The sequence below is a fragment of the Gorilla gorilla genome, chromosome 12, assembly GCF_029281585.2.
Source record: "Gorilla gorilla gorilla isolate KB3781 chromosome 12, NHGRI_mGorGor1-v2.1_pri, whole genome shotgun sequence".
Classification (NCBI taxonomy): domain Eukaryota; kingdom Metazoa; phylum Chordata; class Mammalia; order Primates; family Hominidae; genus Gorilla; species Gorilla gorilla.
In genome coordinates, this window is record NC_073236.2 from 115,110,402 (window position 1) to 115,131,894 (window position 21,493).

The 21,493-nt window shown below is 42.2% G+C and overlaps 1 protein-coding gene across 3 annotated transcripts in view; it reads right to left on the reverse strand.

Annotated features, from left to right (window-relative positions):
• CENPO (centromere protein O) overlaps positions 1-21,493 on the reverse strand; it is a 29,201-nt gene that overhangs the window by 7,284 nt on the left and 424 nt on the right. For 2 of the 3 annotated variants that reach the window (XM_063696018.1, XM_019021320.4), the window contains exons 2-4: positions 21,104-21,217; positions 15,215-15,384; positions 598-715 (exon numbers count right to left, since the gene is read on the reverse strand). In XM_063696018.1, the coding sequence (XP_063552088.1) occupies positions 598-715; positions 15,215-15,384; positions 21,104-21,149 (334 nt within the window). In that variant the 5' untranslated portion in view covers positions 21,150-21,217. The remainder of the gene's footprint in view (positions 1-597; positions 716-15,214; positions 15,385-21,103; positions 21,218-21,493) is intronic. The other variant, XM_004028929.5, reaches the window with a different exon arrangement.

Genomic DNA, 21,493 nt, shown 5'->3' on the forward strand with positions numbered 1-21,493 from the left:
CATTTTTAAATTTTTAGTAGAGATGAGGTCTTGCTATGTTGCCCAGGCTGGTCTCGAACTCCTGGACTCAAGTAATCCTGCCTCAGCCTCCCAAAGTGATGGGATTACAGGCATGAGGAAGGCCAAAAATTTAATTTATAGCTATTCTTTATTTCTGAGTGTGAAATAATTTGTCACAGTCCCCAGTTCTTTCCACCATTATCTTGTGGCATAGATGGGAGAATAAATCCCTATTTACGGTGAAACAGAGACTTGAAAAGTTCAAACTATTTCACTAGTAGCATAAAACAAGCCAGCAGTAAAGACAGTTCTAGTACAAGGTCTGGCACATGATGAACTGTTAAAATGAATGGAATAAGCCAGCCACCAACTCAGCTGCTGTACAAAGGGGCCAGTCAATCTTGTAGGTGAAGATAGGCCTACACATAGCACGTCAGCTGTGTGTGTGTGTGTGTGTGTGTGTGTGTGTGTGTGTGTGTGAGTGATGAGGGCAGAGGGTGTAAAATACTATAAATTATGAAATAATTCCAGGACTGATAACACACCTAGCAAACTAACTCACTAGAGGCAGACCCAGACTAAAAAAACAAACAAAACCTGTAAAATGATACGCCTGCAGAATGGCTTTCACATTTTCCAATTTCTCTTCCAATGCTTCTTGCTCATTGATCTCCACTGTTTGGTTGGGTTCTACATTGGCAATACATGCTTTCACCTGCAAGATATGCAGCAAATCAATCTAGGTACAAACGGGTACACCACAACATCCCCGCCCTCACCCAACCGGATGAAAGCTAAATGCAAGGCACATGATATAATACATCAAGAAATGCTACAGTGGCCGGTCAGTTATTGCTATGAATTCACTGCAGAGGAAGAATCTCATGGGGTCACAATGCCAGGAATCAGAAATGGAGATTGTACAGGTCTGAAGAACAATTCGATTTTTGATGGGAATGGAGAGGACTGAGAGAGCAGCAAGAAAAGGTTGTGTGGAAAGTCTAGGCTAAGCACGGGGTGGACAAAACAGGTGGCTGTGAAGAGGCAAGGCTGGGTAAGTTGTGCTTGGACAGTGTGGGGTTTCAAGTGCCAGGGCTCCAAGGCTTACGCTGCTAGCTATGGCCCAGCGGAAGGTACCAGGCTGACCCACCCTCTGAGAACAACTATGCAAGCTGGATAAAATACCAAAAAGAAACAAGCAAGCAAAGAGAGCAAATGGTTTGAAGGCATTCCAGAAGGATCCAAATAGCCAGGATTGGAGAGTACTGACAAATGCTCTGAGCTGGCTTCCCTGCAGCCTCTGGCCTCAGAGCATTTCCTTATTCATATGAAAGGCACACTGGGCCACATAGAAAGGCATAAACTAGACTCCGCAGCAGTCTCATCCGAAACAAACACTGGACATTAATGGTATCAAAGCAGACTTTCTACAGGCCAAGATTCCATAGAAACGGGAACTCAACGTTCTGCTTGCAATCTGCCCTCCCAGCATTTGCTAATTCCTAAGCTGCACAGGTGTGACTGGGGACTGAGAAACCAAACGGAAAGAAGCTGCTAAAGGGGAAAAAGCCAAGCAGAGATTTTGCTAGAACAAAATGTGGATTTCAGGGCCTGCCAGGGAACAGGAGCCTTAATAGACCCATCTCCAACACACTCCCAAACTTTCAACTGAAGGTCCTAAAAAAAGCTAAGCCCTAGGAGTAAGGGAAACCGGAAATAGACCACCTCAACTGAATGAAGGTGATGTGCCCATACACGATCTACTTGCCAGAAAAACACTAAAATTTCCTCTGGAGGAAGATAACATACTCAGAACCCATATATTTTTCCTTCTTTCTTTTTTCCAGACAGAGTTTTGCTGTTACCCAGGCTGGAGTGCAATGGCACAATCTCGGCTCACTGCAACCTCCGCCCCCCGGGTTCAAGCCATTCTCCTCCCTCAGCCTCCCAAGTAGCTGGGATTACAGGTGTGCGCCACCACGCCTCGCTAATTTTTGTATTTTTAGTAGAGACAGGGTTTCACCATGTTGGCCAGGCTGGTCTCGAACTCCTGACGTTAGATGATCCACCCGCCTTGGCCTCCCAAAGTGCTGGGATTACAGGCGTGAGCCACAGCACCTGACCTCCGTATATTTTTTCATACACAATACTCATCATTGAATTTAAAAAAAAAAAAACAAAAACTACAGGCATACCAGGAAAGAGAAACAGATGACTGAAAGCCAAGAGGAAAAAGAAGACAACAGAACGGATGCCAAGGGATTCAGCTATTTGAATAATGGGGCGTGGCCATTAAAACAGGCTAAAAGATGGAAACCCAGACCAAAGAGCTGGAATCTATACAGAAAAGAATGAGACGGAAATCTTAGAACCAAAAAAATACAGTAACTCAAATTAGAATTTTAATAGATTTAAAAGCCAACTAGACAAATAAGATCTTACGTGGAGTGGAAAATAGGCATATTTTCATATCCAGATTAAAGTACAGAGAAAAAAATAAGATTAGAAAATTACTAAGACATAGGTCACAGAAAACAAAAACAAAAACACCCATACATGGGAGCCCCAGAAATAGAGAAAAACTGAGAAGATGCACTATTTAAAGAGATATTGGCCAATGTTGTAAAACAGATGAAAAACATCAATTAAAGAAGCTTTACAAGCACCAAACAGGATAAAAAAAAAAATCATGCTTAGCCACATTGATCTAAAATTGCTAAAAACCAAAGACAAAGAAAATCTTAAGCCCGAAGAAAAAGACATATTATATTCACAAACATAAGATTAACACCTGACTAATAAGGCCAAAACTTCACACCTGACAAGATACTATGGCCCTAGAAGACAACAGAATGATATAAAGTTTGAAAGAAAATAAATTCTAATATCTAATTATATACTCACCAAATATACTCTTAAAAAATAAAAAACATAGTGAAATAAAGATGTCTTCAGACAAACAAATATGGAGATTTTACTGCCAGCAATACCAAAAGAAGTACCAAAAGGAGCTACTTAACTGAAAGAAAATCACAGATGGAAATGTGAAAATGAAGAGCACTGAAAAGGGTAAATATGTGTCTAACACTAAAGGAATGTTGACTATACGTGACAAATAAGACAATAAAATACTATGGTAGATTGAGATCCAAATAGATCAGTAATCACATTAAAAGCTCATGGACTTGCCAGGCACGGTGGCTCACACCTGTAATTCCAGCACTTTGGGAGGCCAAAGCGGGCAGATCATGAGGTCAGGAGTTCAAGACCAGACTGGCCAACATGGTGAAACCCCGTCTCTACTAAAAATACAAAAAAATTGGCCGGGCACAGTGGCTCACACCTGTAATCCCAGCATTTTAGGAGGCTGAGGCAGGTGGATCACGAGGTCAGGAGATCAAACCATCCTGGCTAACATGGTAAAACCCTGTCTCTACTAAAAATACAAAAAATTAGCTGGGCGTGGTGGCAGGCGCCTGTAGTCCCAGCTACTCGGGAGGCTGAGGCAGGAGAATGGCATGAACCCAGGAGGCGGAGCTTGCAGTGAGCCGAGACCGCACCACTGCACTCCAGCTTGGGCGACAGAGCGAGACTCCGTCTCAATAAAAAACACAAAAAACAAAAAATTAGCTGGGTGTGGTGGCGGGCACCTGTAATCCCAGCTACTCAGGAGGCTGAGGCAGGAGAATCGCTTGAATCAGGAGGCGGAGGTTGCAGTGAGCTGAGATAGTGCCACTGCACTCCAGCCTGGGTGACAGAGCGAGGCTCCGTCTCAAAAAAAAAAAGTTCATGGACTAAATACTCCAATTAAAAGACAAACATTGGCCAGGCATAGTGACTCACACCTATAATCCCAGCACTTTGGCAGGCCAGGACCGGCAGATCACTTGAGGCCAGGAGTTCAAGACCAGCCTGGCCAACATGGTGAAACCCTTGTCTCTACTAAAAATACAAAAATTAGCCAGGCGTGGTGGTGCACGTCTGTAATCCCACCTACTTGGGAGGCTGAGGCATGAGAATCACTTGAAGCCAGGAGGCAGAATTTGCAGTGAGCTGAGATCTCGCCACTGCACTCCAGCCTGGGCGACAGAGTGAGACTCTGTCTCAAAAAAAAAAAACAATAATAAATAATAATAATAGACAACAACTGTCAAGATGGATTAAAAATATCTAGCTATATGCTATTTACAAGAAGAATACCTTAAACATAAGGTCATTTAAAGATTGGAAGCAGAAAGACAGAAAAAACTTACCTTGCAGGACGGATGCGGTGGCTCACACCTGTAATCCCAGCACTGTGGGAGGCCAAGGTGGGCAGATCACCTGAGGTCAGGAGTTCGAGACCAGCCTGGCCAACGTGGTGAAACCCCACCTCTACTAAAAATACAAAAATTAGCTGAGCGTGGTGGCGAGCACCTCTAGTCCCAGCTACTTGGGAGGCTGAGGCACAAGAATCGCTTGAACCCGGGAAGCAGAGGTTCCAGTGAGCCGAGATGGCACCATTGCACTCCAGCCTGGGCGACAAGAGCAAAACTCCATCTCAAAAAAAAAAAAAAAAAAAAAAAAACTTAACCTGCAAACGTTAACCAAAAAAGTTACTATTGTACTAGGATTCATCAAAGTAAATTTTTTTTTAATTTTTAATTTTGTTTTAAAGATGAGGGGCTCTCACTATGCTGCCCATGCTGATCTCAAACTCCTAGGCTCAAGAGATCCTCTCACCCTAGTCTCACAAACGGCTGGGATTACAGGCGTGAGCCACCACACCCGGCCAATATAAAAATAGATTTTAAGGCAAGAAGTTTAATTAAAATTAAAAGGAATATTTCGTAATAAAAAAAAGTCAACTAAATCAGGAAGATACAGTAGTCCTAAATTTGTTGCCACCCAATATATACAGAAACATAGAATAAAAGGGGAAAAATTCATCTACAATCACAGAGGGAGATTTTAAAAAATCTATTTCAGTAATAAAACAAGTAGACAGGTAAATCAATAAGAATGTAAGTTGTTGTTTTTTTTTTTTTTTTTTTTTGAGACAGAGTTTCACTCTGTTGTTGCCCAGGCTGGAGTAGAGTGACATGATCTCGGCTCACTGTAACCCCCGCCTCCCAGGTTCAAGTGATTCTCCTGCCTCAGCCTCCCAAGTAGCTGGGATTACAGGCATGTGCCACCACACCCAGCTAAGGATGTAAGATATTTAAACAACATGATGAACACACTAGGCCTATTTGATATATATAGAATATAAGAGCCAACAAATGCAAAGTCCCCATTTCATGCACATCTGACCACATGCTGAGTCATTCGCTGACCATATGGAATTAAGCTATAAATTAGTAACTTAAAAAAAAAACCAAATACCCAAATTTTTGGAAATTAATTAGTACACTTATAAAACAAACCCATGGGCCAAAGAAGATAACACAATGGAAATTAACAATATTTGAATTGAAATGATAATGAAAATATATCAAAACTTGTGGGGTATAAAAGGAAAAAACAATACAAAAAACAAGAAAAAATACAAACAAAAAAAGAAAAAGAAAAAGAAAAACTTGTGGGACACATTTAAACCTGTGGTTAGAGGGAAAATTTTTAACTTCAAATGTATTTAAGAGAAAAGAAGACTAAAAGATATCAATAGAGTATTCATCTCAAGAAGCTAAAGGAACAACTAAAATTCAGCGAGTAATGGAAGAAAATAATAACGAGCAGAAATCAATGAAAATACAAAACAAATGAACGAGAGAAAATCAGCAAAGCCAAAAGTTGGTTCTTTGAAAAAAGGCACAAAAGTGATAAAACACACCAAGACTGATCGAGGAGACAGAAATGGAGTGAGAGCAAGCACAAATGACCAACATCAGAATAAAAAATGAGACAACATCACTGATCCATCCTAGTCACAAGACAGTAGGTTGTTTTAAAAAAATTTCAAACTTTAAATGTGAGAGTTTACATAAAATGAACAAACTGCAAAATGCAACATACCAAAAGTGACCCAAGAAGAAACAGGAAATCTGAACAGCTTATGCTGATCAAAGAAATTGGATCGGAAATTAAAACCTTCCCACAGAGAAGGCCCAAAGAGCTTCACCAGGGAATTCCTCATCAAAATGTAAGAAAAAATAACACCAATTTTATCTGAAGTCTTTCAGAGAATAGAAAAAAAAAAAAAAGGAAAATGTCTCAACCTGCTTTCTGAGAGCAACATAAAACTTGATGCCAAAACCTGACAAAGTTACCACAAAAAAATCATAGGGCAGTCTCTCTCATGAATTTAGATGCAAAAGTTCTAATAACTAATATCAGCAAGTCAGATTTAGCATTATATTAAAAAGATGATACATCAAACCAAATTAGGTTTACTATGAGAATGTGAGGGCAATTTATCATTTAAACAGCAATCAATATATACCACAAATTAATAAAATAAGGGAGAAAACATATGATTCCCTTAATATATGCAGTAAAAATATTTGAGAAAATTTAATATCATAATATCATGATTAAAACTCTTCGCAAACTATAAATAAAAGAGCCAGGTGGCTCTTTTATTACCTGGCCAGGCGCGGCGGCTCATGCCTGTAATCCCAGCACTTTGGGAGGCTGAGGCGGGTGGATAACCTGAGGTCAGGAGCTCAAGACTAGCCTGGCCAACATAGTGAAACCCCGTCTCTACTAAAAATACAAAAATTAGCTGGGCGCGTGCCTGTAATCCCAGCTACTCGGGAGGCTGAGGCAGAAGAATCTCTTGAACCCAGGAGGTGGAGGGTGCTGGATCGTGCCACTGCACTCCTGCCTGGGCAACAAAGTGAGACTCTGTCTCAAAACAAAAAAATAAAAAATAATAAAAAAAAGAAAATACCTGGAAAAGATCAGCATGATCTTAAGTTAGACAAAGATTTATTAAACAAGAAACAAGGGCACTAAGAATAAAGTTTAATTACTAAATCAAACTTCATTAAAACAAAGATTTTCATCACAAGACACCATTAGAGAGTGAAAATACAAGCCACAGTCTAAGGAAGACTCTAATACAGATACCCAACAAAGAACTCACTTAAAATATGTAAAGATTTCTACAATTTAATAGATGGACAATCTAATAAAAATTTCACAAAAGCCTTGAATAAAGCACACTTCGCAACAGAAGATTTTCAAATGTTCAATACAGGGGTTCACCATCACTGGTTATGAAGCAAATGCAAATTCAATCCAAAATGAGATATTATTACACTCCCACCAGAATGACAAATTTTTAAAACTGACAATAGCAAGTATTGGTAAAAATGCAAGACAATGGAATTTAACACTATTGCTGGGAATGTAAAACTGGTACAATCACTTTCAAAAACTGCCAGAATTTACTAAACCTAACATGCATATCCTATGAACCAACAATTCTACTAGGCATATACCCAATATATAAGTGTATATTTTTATATCAAAGGACAGAAACACACAAAATGTTAACAGCAGCAGCATTCATAATTGTCCCAAAGTGAAATAACCCCAATAACCCAAATGTCATCACAGTAGAATGGGTAAATAAATGTAGTATACTCATAAAATGGAATTGCTATTTAGCAATTAAAAAAATGAGCACTATAAGCAGAGTGTAGGTGAATCTCACAGTCAGAACATTCAGCAAAAGAAGCCAGACATAAGAGTTTGTACTTTTTAAGCTATAAATTAGCTTTTTAACATTTATATAAAGTTCAAAATCAGGTAAAACCTATGTATGGTGACAGAAATCAGAATAGTGGGTACCTTAAGAGAAGACTTAAGAGAAGACTAGGAAGAGGCCAACTGGAGGCTTCTGGGGTATTGGTAATGCTCTATACTTTAATCTCTGTCATAGTGCACTTCATATATATTACACTTTAATTAAAAAAAAAAGAACGGAAGAAGGGAAGAAGGAAGAGAGGTACAGGTGGAAAAGGAAGACGGGGAGGAAGGCTGATATCCCATGGGCAATGAAGGGTTGTTGACGGCTTTTGAGCAGAGCAATGGTGCAGTGTTTCATGAAGCATTTTCTTGGCTGTGCAGGATTTATTGGAAAAGCAGAAATACTAGAAGATGCACCAACTGGCAGACTACTGTCACAATCCTGATATCCAAATCACCTGATATCTACTCCATATATGACTAATATTTGAGCTGTGGCAATGGAGGAAGGACAAAGGCAATATAAAAGAAAAATCTGATAGGTCTTGCTGACTGAACCTAGGCTAGAGAGAAAACTGAAAAAAGGGAAGGGTCAAGCTCCCTAGGAGGTTGAGTCTGGATGACAGATGTCAAAAATGACACAAGTATCAACAACTCAAGGCAGGCCACTTCAAGTATTGGTAAAAATGCAAAACAAGGGAAATCTTATACAACTATTGCTGGGAATGTAAAACTAGTACAATCACTTTCAAAAACTGGCAGTATTTACTAAACCTAATATGCATATCCTATGACTCAGCAATTCTACCAGGCATATACCCAATATGTATATGATTGAGGTAACAAACTTAGGTGTTTATTAGGGCAGGTTAAGAACCTGTCAGGAAGAACTTGCCGGGCTTACCAGTAGTGCCTGACAAATGTTAGGTGAGGGGGTGGAGCCAAGATGGCCGAATAGGAACAGCCCCAATCTACAGCTCCCAGCGTGAGCGACGCAGAAGACGGGTGATTTCTGCATTTCCAACTGAGGTACCAGGTTCATCTCTCTGGGGAGTGTCGGACCGTGGGTGCAGGACAGTGGGTATAGCACACCGAGTGTGAGCCAAAGCAGGGCGGGGCATCGCCTCACCCAGGAAGCACAAGGGGTCAGGGAATTCCCTTTCCTAGTCAAAGAAAGGGGTGACAGACGGCACCTGGAAAATCGGGTCACTCCCACCCTAATACTGCGCTTTTCCAGTGGTCTTAGCAAACGGCACACCAGGAAATTATATCCCGTGCATGGCTCAGAGGGTCCTACGCCCACGGAGCCTGCTCATTGCTAGCACAACAGGCTGAGATCAAACTGCAAGGCCGCAGCAAGGCTGGGGGAGGGGCGCCCGCCCTTGCCGAGGCTTCAGTAGGTAAACAAAGCGGCCTGAAAGCTCGAACTGGGTGGAGCCCACTGCAGCTCAAGGAGGCCTGCCTGCCTCTGTACACTCCACCTCTGGGGGCAGGGCATAGCCAAACAAAAGGCAGCAGAAAACTCTGCAGACTTAAATGTCCCTGTCTGATAGCTTTGAAGAGAGTAGTGGTTCTCCCAGCAGGCAGCTGGAGGTCTGAGAACGGACAGACTGCCTCCTCAAGTGAGTCCCTGACCCCCGAGTAGCCTAACTGGGAGGCACCCCCAAGTAGGGGCAGACTGACACCTCACACAGCTGGGTACTCCTCTGAGACAACTTCCAGAGGAATGATCAGGCAGCAGCATTTGCTGTTCACCAACATCCGCTGCTCTGCACCCTCCGCTGCTGATACCCAGGCAAACAGCGTCTGGAGTGGACCTCCAGCAAAATCCAACAGACCTGCAGCTGAGGGTCCTGACTGTTAGAAGGAAAACTAACAAACAGAAAGGACATCCATACCAAAACCCCATCTGTACGTCACTATCATCAAAGACCAAAGGTAGATAAAACCACAAAGATGGGGAAAAAACAGAGCAGAAAAACTGGAAACTCTAAAAATCAGAGCACCTCTCCTCCTCCAAAGGAACGCAGCTCCTCACCAGCAATGGAACAAAGCTGGACGGAGAATGACTTTGACGAGTGGAGAGAAGAAGGCTTCAGACGATCAAACTACTCCGAGCTAAAGGAGGAAGTTCGAACCCATGGCAAAGAAGTTAAAAACCTTGAAAAAAATTAGACGAATGGCTAACTAGAATAACCAATGCAGAGAAGTCCTTAAAGGACCTGATGGAGCTGAAAACCATGGCGCAAGACCCACGTGACGAATGCACAAGCCTCAGTAGCCCATTCAATCAACTGGAAGAAAGGGTATCAGTGATGGAAGATGAAATGAATGAAATGAAGCAAGAAGAGAAGTTTAGAGAAAAAAGAATAAAAAGAAACAAACAAAGCCTCCAAGAAATATGGGACTATGCGAAAAGACCAAATCTACGTCTGATAGGTGTACCTGAAAGTGACGGGGAGAATGGAACCAAGTTGGAAAACACTCTGCAGGATATTATCCAGGAGAACTTCCCCAAACTAGCAAGGCAGGCCAATATTCAGGAACTACAGAGAACGCCACAAAGATACTCCTTGAGAAGAGCAACCCCAAGACACATAATTGTCAGACTCACCAAAGTTGAAATGAAGGAAAAAATGTTAAGGGCAGCCAGAGAGAAAGGTGGGGTTACCCACAAAGGGAAACCCATCAGACTAACAGCTGATCTCTCAGCACAAACTCTACAAGTCAGAAGAGAGTGGGGGCCAATGTTCAACATTCTTAAAGAAAAGAATTCTCAACCCAGAATTTCATATCCAGCCAAACTAAGCTTCATAAGTGAAGGAGAAATAAAATAGTTTACAGACAAGCAAATGCTGAGAGATTTTGTCACCACCAGGCCTGCCCTAAAAGAGCTCCTGAAGGAAGCACTAAACATGGAAAGGAACAACCGGTACCAGCCACTGCAAAAACATGCCAAATTGTAAAGACCAGCAATGCTATGAAGAAACTGCATGAATTAATGGGCAAAATAACCAGCTAACATCATAATGACAGGATCAAATTCACACATAACAATATTAACCTTAAATGTAAATAGACTAAATGCTCCAATTAAAAGACACAAACTGGCAAACTGGATAGTCAAGACCCATCAGTGTGCTGTATTCAGGAGACCCATCTCACGTGCAGAGACACACCTAGGCTCAAAATAAAGGGATGGAGGAAGATCTACCAAGCAAATGGAAAACAAAAAAAAAGCAGGGGTTGCAATCCTAGTCTCTGATAAAACAGACTTTCAACCAACAAAGATCAAAAGAGACAAAGACCATTACATAATGGTAAAGGGATCAATTCAACGAGAAGAGCTAACTATCCTAAATATATATGCACCCAATACAGGAGCACCCAGATTCATAAAGCAAGTCCTTAGAGACCTACAAAGAGACTTAGACTCCCACACAGTAATAATGGGAGACTTTAACACCCCACCATCAACATTAGACAGATCAATGAGACAGAAAGTTAACAAGGATATCCAGGAACTGAACTCAGCTCTGCACCAAGTGGACCTAATAGACATCTACAGAACTCTCCACCCCAAATCAACAGAATATACATTTTTTTCAGCACCACACCACACCTATTCCAAAATTGACCATATAGTTGGAAGTAAAGCACTCCTCAGCAAATGTAAAAGAACAGAAATTATAACAAACTGTCTCTCAGACCACAGTGCAATCAAACTAGAACTCAGGATTAAGAAATTCACTCAAAACCGCTCAATGACATGGAAACTGAACAACCTGCTCCTGAATGACTACTGGGTACATAACGAAATGAAGGCAGAAATAAAGATGTTCTTTGAAACCAACGAGAACAAAGACACAACATACCAGAATCTTTGGGACACATTCAAAGCAGTGTGTAGACGGAAATTTATAGCACTAAATGCCTACAAGAGAAAGCAGGAAAGATCTAAAATTGACACCCTAACATCACAATTAAAAGAACTAGAGAAGCAAAAGCAAACACATTCAAAAGCTAGCAGAAGGCAAGAAATAACGAAGAGCAGAACTGAAGGAAATAGAGACACAAAAAACCCTTCAAAAAATCAATGAATCCAGGAGCTGGTTTTTTGAAAAGATCAACAAAATTGATAGACCGCTAGCAAGACTAATAAAGAAGAAAAGAGAGAAGAATCAAATAGACGCAATAAAAAATGATAAAGGGGATATTACCACCGATCCCACAGAAATACAAACTACCATCAGAGAATACTATAAACACCTCTACGCAAATAAACTAGAAAATATAGAAGAAATGGATAAATTCCTCGACACATACATCCTCCCAAGACTAAACCAGGAAGAAGATGAACCTCTGAATAGACCAATAACAGGCTCTGAAATTGAGGCAATAATTAATAGCCTACCAACCAAAAAAAGTCCAAGACCAGATAGATTCACAGCCGGATTCTACCAGAGGTACAAGGAGGAGCTGGTACCATTCCTTCTGAAACTATTCCAATCAATAGAAAAAGAGGGAATCCTCCCTAACTCATTTTATGAGGCCAGCATCATCCTGATACCAAAGCCTGGCAGAGACACAACCAAAAAAGAGAATTTTAGACCAGTATCCCTGATGAACATCGATGCAAAAATCCTCAATAAAATACTGGCAACCCAAATCCAGCAGCACATCAAAAAGCTTATCCACCATGATCAAGTGGGCTTCATCCCTGGGATACAAGGCTGGTTCAACATAGGCAAATCAATAAACGTAATCCAGCATATAAACAGAACCAAAGACAAAAACCACATGATTATCTCAATAGATGCAGAAAAGGCCTTTGACAAAATTCAACAACGCTTCATGCTAAAAACTCTCAATAAATTAGTTATTGATGGGACGTATCTCAAAATAATAAGAGCTATCTATGACAAACCCACAGCCAATATCACACTGAATGGGCAAAAACTGGAAGCATTCCCTTTGAAAACTGGCACAAGACAGGGATGCCCTCTCTCACCACTCCTATTCAACATAGTGTTGGAAGTTCTGGCCAGGGCAATCAGGCAGGAGAAGGAAATAAAGGGTATTCAATTAGGAAAAGAGGAAGTCAAATTGTCCCTGTTTGCAGATGACATGATTGTACATCTAGAAAACCCCATTGTCTCAGCCCAAAATCTCCTTAAGCTGATAGGCAACTTCAGCAAAGTCTCAGGATACAAAATCAATGTGCAAAAATCACAAGCATTCTTATACACCAATAACAGACAAACAGAGAGCCAAATCATGAGTGAACTCCCATTCACAATTGCTACAAAGAGAATAAAATACCCAGGAATCCAACTTACAAGGGATGTGAAGGACCTCTTCAAGGAGAACTACAAACCACTAATCAACGAAATAAAACAGGACACAAACAAATGGGAGAACATTCCATGCTCATGGATAGGAAGAATCAATATTGTGAAAATGGCCATACTGCCCAAGCTAATTTATGGATTCAATGCCATCCCCATCAAGCTACCAATGACTTTCTTCACAGAATTGGAAAAAACTACTTTAAAGTTCATATGGAACCAAAAAAGAGCCCCCATTGCCAAGACAATCCTAAGCCAAAAGAACAAAGCTGGAGGCATCACCCTACCCGACTTCAAACTATACTACAAGGCTACAGTAACCAAAACAGCATGGTACTGGTACCTAAACAGAGATATAGACCTATGGAACAGAACAGAAGCCTCAGAAATAATGCTGCATATCTACAACTATCTGATCTTTGACAAACCTGACAAAAACAAGAAATGGGGAAGGATTCCCTATTTAATAAATGGTGCTGGGAAAACTGGCTAGCCATATGTAGAAAGCTGAAACTGGATCCCTTCCTTACACCTCATACAAAAATTAATTCAAGATGGATTAAAGACTTACATGTTAGACCTAAAACCATAAAAATCCTAGAAGAAAACCTAGGCAATACCATTCAGGACATAGGCATGGGCAAGGACTTCATGTCTAAAACACCAAAAGCAATGGCAACAAAAGCCAAAATTGACAAATGGGATCTAATTAAACTAAAGAGCTTCTGCACAGCAAAAGAAACTACCATCAGAGTGAACAGGCAACCTACAGAATGGGAGAAAATTTTTCCAATCTACTCGTCTGACAAAGGGCTAATATCCAGAATCTACAATGAACTCAAACAAATGTACAAGAAAAAAACAACCCCATCAAAAAGTGGGCAAAGGATATGAACAGACACTTCTCAAAAGAAGACATTTCTGCAGCCAAAAGACACATGAAAAAATGCTCATCATCACTGGCCATCAGAGAAATGCAAATCAAAGCCACAATGAGATACCATCTCATACCAGTTAGAATGGCGATCATTAAAAAGTCAGGAAACAACAGGTGCTGGAGAGGATGTGGAGAAATAGGAACACTTTTACACTGTTGGTGGGACTGTAAACTAGTTCAACCATTGTGGAAGTCAGTGTGGCGATTCCTCAGGGATCTAGAACTAGAAATACCATTTGACCCAGCCATCCCATTACTGGGTATATACCCAAAGGATTATAAAACATGCTGTTATAAAGACACATGCACACATATGTTTATTGCGGCACTATTCACAATAGCAAAGACTTGGAACCAACCCAAATGTCCAACAATGATAGACGGGATTAAGAAAATGTGGCACATATACACCATGGAATATTATGCAGCCATAAAAAAGGATGAGTCCATGTCCTTTGTGGGGACATGGATGACGCTGGAAACCATCATTCTCAGCAAACTATCGCAAGGACAAAAAACCAAACACCTCATGTTCTCACTCATAGGTGGGAATTGAACAATGAGAACACATGGACACAGGAAGGGGAACATCACACACCGGGGCCTGTTGTGGGGTGGGGGGACGGGGGAGGGATAGCATTAGGAGATATACCTAATGTTAAATGAAGAGTTAATGGGTGCAGCACACCAACATGGCACATGTATACATATGTAACAAACCTACACGTTGTGCGCATGTACCCTAAAACTTAAAGTATAATAAAAAAATAAAAAAATGTTAGGTGATATTCACTGTAACTCTACCGGATTTTTGTTTTTTTGAGACGGAGTCTCGCTCTGTTTCCCAGGCTGGTGTGCAGTGGCTCGATCTCAGCTCACTGCAACCTCCGCCTCCCAGGTGCGATTCGTTCCTCAGCCTCCTGAGTAGCTGGGATTACAGGCGCCTGCCTCCACGCCCAGCTAATTTTTGTATTTCTAGTAGAGATGGGGTTTCGCCATGTTAGCCAGGCTGGTCTCAAACGCCTGACCACAGGCGATAGGCCTGCCTCGCCTTTCAAAATGCTGGGATTACAGGCATGAGCCACCGTGCCTGGCCAAACTCTACAGGTTTGATCATTTCAGGGATCAAGGACTGCAATCAATCCAGTAAGATCACAAGTAAAACACATTATAAAAAATGGCCAATTCACCAATTCCCAAATCACGTTTGTTCATTATACTCTAAAGGAACTGCTGATACCACCCTTCTACTCACGCTGGCTCGCCGGTGCCACACCGCAGCCCTCAGCTCATCTCGCAGACGCCTTAGTTTATGAATCTTGGTTCCAAGAGCACCTTCCTGGGCCTGCATGCTCTGCAGCTCTTCAGACTGTTTACGGGATCTGCTCACTTGGGTCTCTAGCCTTTCCAAGTGAGCTAAAACACCTAAGGAGAGTAAAAGGAGAATTTTACAAGAAGCTGAGGATTTCTCACTGTGGCAACAGGAAGCATCTCAGGGAAGAACAGGTGACTCTTTTTTTTTTTTTACCAGAACTTTGTGGCCAGCTGAATTGTTAGATATCTGTCAATTTATAAAACCAGGGGAGCTAACAATTGAAATCAAAGATCATCAACCTCGTAGGTTGGAGAGTGACGTAAAACAGGATCCTCCTCAAAGACAGCCCGAGAGAGGATATGAACTATCACACGCTGATTAGGCAGCAGTGTCTTGTCTAGGTCTGCAGTTTATCGCAAATCCACATCTCTAGTGTGTAAAGGATGATTCTCTAGCTTTACCACAGGCCGGAGAGAAGCCCTCTCACAGCCGAGGGCGGTGGCTCACACTTGTAATCTTAGCACTCTGGGGGGCCAAGGCGGGTGGATCACCTGAGGTCAGGAGTTCGAGACCAGCCTGGCCAACATGGCAAAACCCCATCTCTACTAAAAATACAAAAAATCAGCCGGGCATGGTGGCGCATGCCTGTAATCCCAGCTACTCGGGAGGCTGAAGCAGGAGAATTGTTTGAATCCAGGAGGCGGAGGTTGCAGTGAGCCAAGATCGCGCCATTGCACTCCAGCCTGGGGGACAGAGCAAGACTGTCTCAAAAAAAAAAAAAAAAAAAAAGGAAGCCCCAGACTTTATTTAATCGAGCTTCTTAAGTACACCCAGCATCTATTTTGTAGGGTTCACATGGATAAACATATATGAAAACCTTAATCTTCTCTCCTTGCCTTGGGACGGAATCCAAAAACTTATCTCATTGACCTATCCAATTAAGACTAGAAACCTCTTATGGTTTTTATGGCTAATAAAACCATTAAAAAAAAGTATGTGAGATCGGGCCGGGCGCGGTGGCTCACGCCTGTAATCCCAGCACTTTGGGAGGCCGAGGTGGGTGGATCACGAGGTCAGGACATCAAGACCATCCTGGCTAACACAGTGAAACCCCGTCTCAACCAAAAACACAAAAAATTAGCCGGGTGTGGTGGCGGGCACCTGTAGTCCCAGCTACTCAGGAGGCTGAGGCAGAAGAATGGCGTGAACCCAGGAGGCGGAGCTTGCAGTGAGCCGAGATCGTGCCACTGCACTCCAGCCTGGGTGACAGACTCCGTCTCAAAAAAAAAAAAAAAATTCTGTGAGATCAAATAGAAACAGACACGCACTATATGCAGAATTATCCTAGTTTACTCATTGAGGCCTATCCCCTTGCTTTCTCAGAAACCCTAAATGATCAGTTACCCTTTTCTCTGCTGTGTTCATTTCCCTTCCACACACGCTCAAGTCTCAACTGTCTTCAAACACACACTCATATATATATATATACACACACACACACACACACACACACACACACACACACACACAAATTTCATACACTCACAGGCCTATTCTTGCCCACAAATCCCCTTCAGCTACTATCTCCCATTTCTCCCCTTTCCTTTCCAGGAAACTACTTAAAAGAGTTGTCCATGCAAGTTGAGTATCTGAACGTTTTGGGACTAGAGGTGTTTCAGATTTCGGAATTGGAAGTATTTGCATTACACTTACTGGCTGAACATCCCATATCTGAAAATCCAAAACTGGAAATAAGCATTTCCTTTGACCATCATGTCAGTGCTCAAAAAGCTTCAGATTTTGGAGTATTTCAGATTTTGGATTTTCAGTGCTCAACCTGTACTCACTTTCTCCATTTTCTTGCCTGTGACTCATACCTCAACCCACTTGAAACTCACTTCTGTTCCCATTATTTTACAAAACCACTCTAAGATCAACAGTGATCTCCATGTTGCTGAACCCAAAGGACATTTTTCAAGGTCCCTTATCTCACCTCCCAGCACTATATGCTCCTACTGATCATCACCTTCACGAAACCCTCTTTTCCTCTGAATCTTAGCATAGCAGCCTGTTGGTATGCCTTGTTCAACAGATGTTTATTAAGCATCTATTTTGTGCCAAGTACTATTTCAGGCACTGGGAACACAGTGATGAACAAGAGACAAACAACCTGTTTTTGTGACACTTACATTTTACCTCTCTGACCCCACTTTCCGCTTTGAAGGCTCCTACTCTCCTCCTTGACCATTAAATGCTGAAATTTTCCAGAGCTCAGTCCTAAGACCTCTTCTTTCCAGAAGAAATCTCATCAGTACCCACAGCCTTAATGGCCATACATGTCAATGCCACACAAATATGTATCTCTAGCTTATACCTCTCTCCTGCTTCTTGAGAAAGCAGAATATCCACCTGCCTTCTCAGTGTACCTACTTGGAAGACTTACAGGAACCTGACAATCAACATGTCCAAGACTGAATTCATCATCTCCCCTTCCAAACCCCTCCATGACTGGAACCATTATCCATCTATAGCTGTGTAAACCAGGTACTTTCTTCCTTACACCTTCTCCCTGACCCAGTCCCAATCCGTTACCAGATCCTATTGAATATACATTCCTAGTATCTCTAAAATATTTCCATTTTCCCCATCTGCAATGCCACCATTGTAGTTCAAGCTACCACCATTTCTGGCCTATTACAAGTTTCCTAGGTGGCCCATACACTGAAGCCATATTTCAAAATCTAAACTGGATCGTGTCATCCAGCTGGCTAAAGCCTTTCGATGACTTCACACTGCCTACGAGGCCTACTGGCCTCTGGATCTCTCTTACCCTCATCAGTATCATGCTGCTCCTTCTCTAGGCACTTCCACACAGGCCTCCTGTCAGGCTCTCAAACCCGCCCAGCTTCTTTACTGACCTGATCCCCCCACCCCCAACACACACACCAAAGGCTCTTCCACAGCCGCCCCTTATCCACCTTCACCTGCAGCTACTCTAGCTCGTTAGCACTCAATGCAAGCAGCATTTCCTCAGGAAAACCTTTGTAGCACCTTCAGAACAAGGTCAGGTGCCAGCTCATAAGCTCTCAAAGATCCTTCTGAGACAATACTATAGTTTTTTTGTTTTTGTTTTTTAAATAAAAGAGATGGGGTCTCACTATGTTTCCCAGGCTGGTCTCAAACTCCTGAGCTCAAGCGATCCTCCCACCTCGGCTTCCCAAAGTGCTAGGATTACAGGCGTGAGCCACCGCACCTGGCCACTATAGTTTTAATTGTATATTCATTAGTGTGATTATTTGATTTACTTATCTTTCCCACTGAACCTTAAAGTTCCAAAATCAGGGACCGTGTGCATTTGTGTTCACCCATGGATCCCTTAACCCTAGCACAAAGTGTTTGCACACGGTAAACACTCCGGAAATGTTTTTTTTTTTCTGAGACAAAATCTCACTCTGTTGCCCAAGCTGGAGTGCAGTGGCGCAATCTCAGCTCACTGCAACCTCTACCTCCCAGGTTCAAGCAATTCTCCTGCTTCAGCCTCCCAATTAGCTGGGACTACAGGCACGCACCACCATGCCCGGCTAATTTTTGTATTTTTGGTAGAGACGGGGTTTCACTATGTTAGCCAGACTGGTCTTGAACTCCTGACCTTGTGATCCACCCGCTTTGGCCTCCCAAAGTGCTGGGATTACAGGTGTGAGCCACCGCACCCGGCCAACACTCCGGAAATATTTGCCGAAACACGGACAACCAGGCATGACACTCTTGGAGATTACATTCACTTGGCTCATGTCCACAGAAAAACCCACATTACCGCAATAATAATCGTGAGAAACCAAAATTCTAATTAAATAAATTAGTCCTAATAATTAGCACGTGATTAATTGCTTTATTCACAAATCTCTATTTATCCAACAACTATGTATTGAGAATTTACTATGGACCAAGGACCGTGCTGGAAGTTATTCATACTATGGTGGCAAAATGAAGTCCCTGTCCTCACGGAGCTTACAAAAATTAATGTCCAACCAGGAGGTGATCTGAAAAGCACGCACACATAGAATAATTTAGGGTGGTAGAGGAGACGCCTCACCAAATTCTACTTTATGGAAATTCTATATTACTAAAACAGTAGATATCAGTATTCCCAAAGTTTCTGAGATAAGTAGGTGTTCAAAACAGTATCATGCTGCTCCTTCTCTAGGCACTTCCACACAGCCCTCCTCTCAGGCTCTCAAACCTGCCCAGCTTCTTTACCGACCTGATTCCCTCTACACCTAGGGGGGTAGCGTTGTTGTTTAGCGTTGCTACTACAGAAAAGAGGGAGTGTATCTGCTGGGCCTGCTTTACCTTGGAAGTTATGACTGCATCTCATCCTAGCCAGTCAGCTTTGTCCCAAAAAAGGTCAAAATCCCTGCCTATTTGAATAAATCATCTGGTTGCAACTAAAATTCCATGTCCTTCCTTCTCAAATGAGTGGGGAGAATTCAAATAAGCAAAAAACTGAAATCAAACAAGCAGAGGGATAAAACCAGTATGGGTAACAGCTAAGTGTTTAAATATTGCTTTGGGTAGAGAATAAGGAGACTGGTCTAAGTCTCTTGATAATCCAAAACTTCGACCTCATCGCTTACTTTAACAGAAACAAAATAAGGCCTGGACTAGAGAACAGGTTACTCCTGAGTGTAGCATGTTTCCACTACATAAAGTCACCAAACTTATTTTTAGTCTTAAAGTAACAATAAATCTTACCCCATATACTTTTATTATCTAAAATCTCAGCTTAAGTCATCTTAAGCTGAATACAGTTACTTCTCTGTTATCAATGATAATGATGACCCAGAGAAAAATAGGATCACCAAATTCACTGATGCGCTCAGAAATTCTTTTTAAAACTGTAATTTAAGTTAGGTTTTATGGCAAGCTTTCCCAAAGTACTAACGTAGAACCCTTTGGATTTAGGCATCAGGCTTGAGTAGGTATTTCAAAGTTCTAAAAAGTATTAGCAGCAAAGAACATAAAGTCACACAAAACCAGAACTGTCCACAAATATTACTAGGCACTAAAGAAGAAAGCAACTTACTCCTGGAGAGAAATTCAGACGCAAATCTCAGTTTCCAAAGGACTGACCAAGGACTAAGTAAAAGTAATAGTTTCATAATTCTAAGCAACTCTAACAATAAAGCATTCTTTAAACACCTTCTACATTTTAAGACACAAAGTATGTAAAGAATTAAGCCTTTCATTTAATATTTCCTATATATTAGACATGTGCTAAATGCTTCACTTGAAAAGTCTGAATTAAATACTTTTCCACCACAAAAGAAATACTTTTTCCACAACCACAACTACAGTGCTATTTTCACCTCCATTTTCCAGATGAAGAAACAGAGGCAGAGAATAAAGTGACTTGCCTAAGGTCACAATATTTATCATGGCAGAGCCAACACTCAAAACCAGTTCTAGCCAACACTAAAGTCACTGTCCTACACTGGCCCTCCCTCAGGAGTAATGCATACATGGCCCAAAAAATCCGGGGAGAGGAAAGGGACCTCCCTGGCTAGAACCGAAGTTCAGAATATAAACACTGAGCATATGATGGATGCAACTTATCCGTTTCAAAAGGGGTGGGAGCCTAGAAACGAAGCCATTTTTCCTCCTCGAATAATCTTGGCTGCCTGTCCCTTTGTCTTCAATGTTAGTTCCTTTCACCATTCTGCTCCCAAACAGGCCAGGTCCCACGTCAGTTCCAGGAGGAAAGGGCTCTCTCAGCCTGCGGGTCATCTTTGGGCAGCAGCAGGAAGGGGAAGGCGGCGACCCTCTGAATACCTCCTTTGGACTCGCCATCTGGACGTAAAGGGTTCGCCTGCTCCATCTCAGATTCCCAAGGGCCTTCCTATGAAGTTGTCTAGGCAACCGGTGATAGGGACTCCAATGTCCTTGCTAATAAAAGAAAAATGGCAACAGAGTCACATCACATCTAGCCCCATTCAAACCCAGACGGCAGGGCACACACCACTCAGGCACAACCCCTGGGCCGCGGATGACACAAATGTCACGGCTAGGATCCCCTTTCCTGAGCCGCCCGCCCTCTCCCAGCGTCCGAGCCAGCAGAGTCCATGCCCACCCCCGCGCCCATCCCGCGGCCCCGGCGCGCTCCCGAGGCCACGGCTACTCTGGTCCAGCGGGCTTCCCGGCCACGGAAGGAGTTTTAAGAAG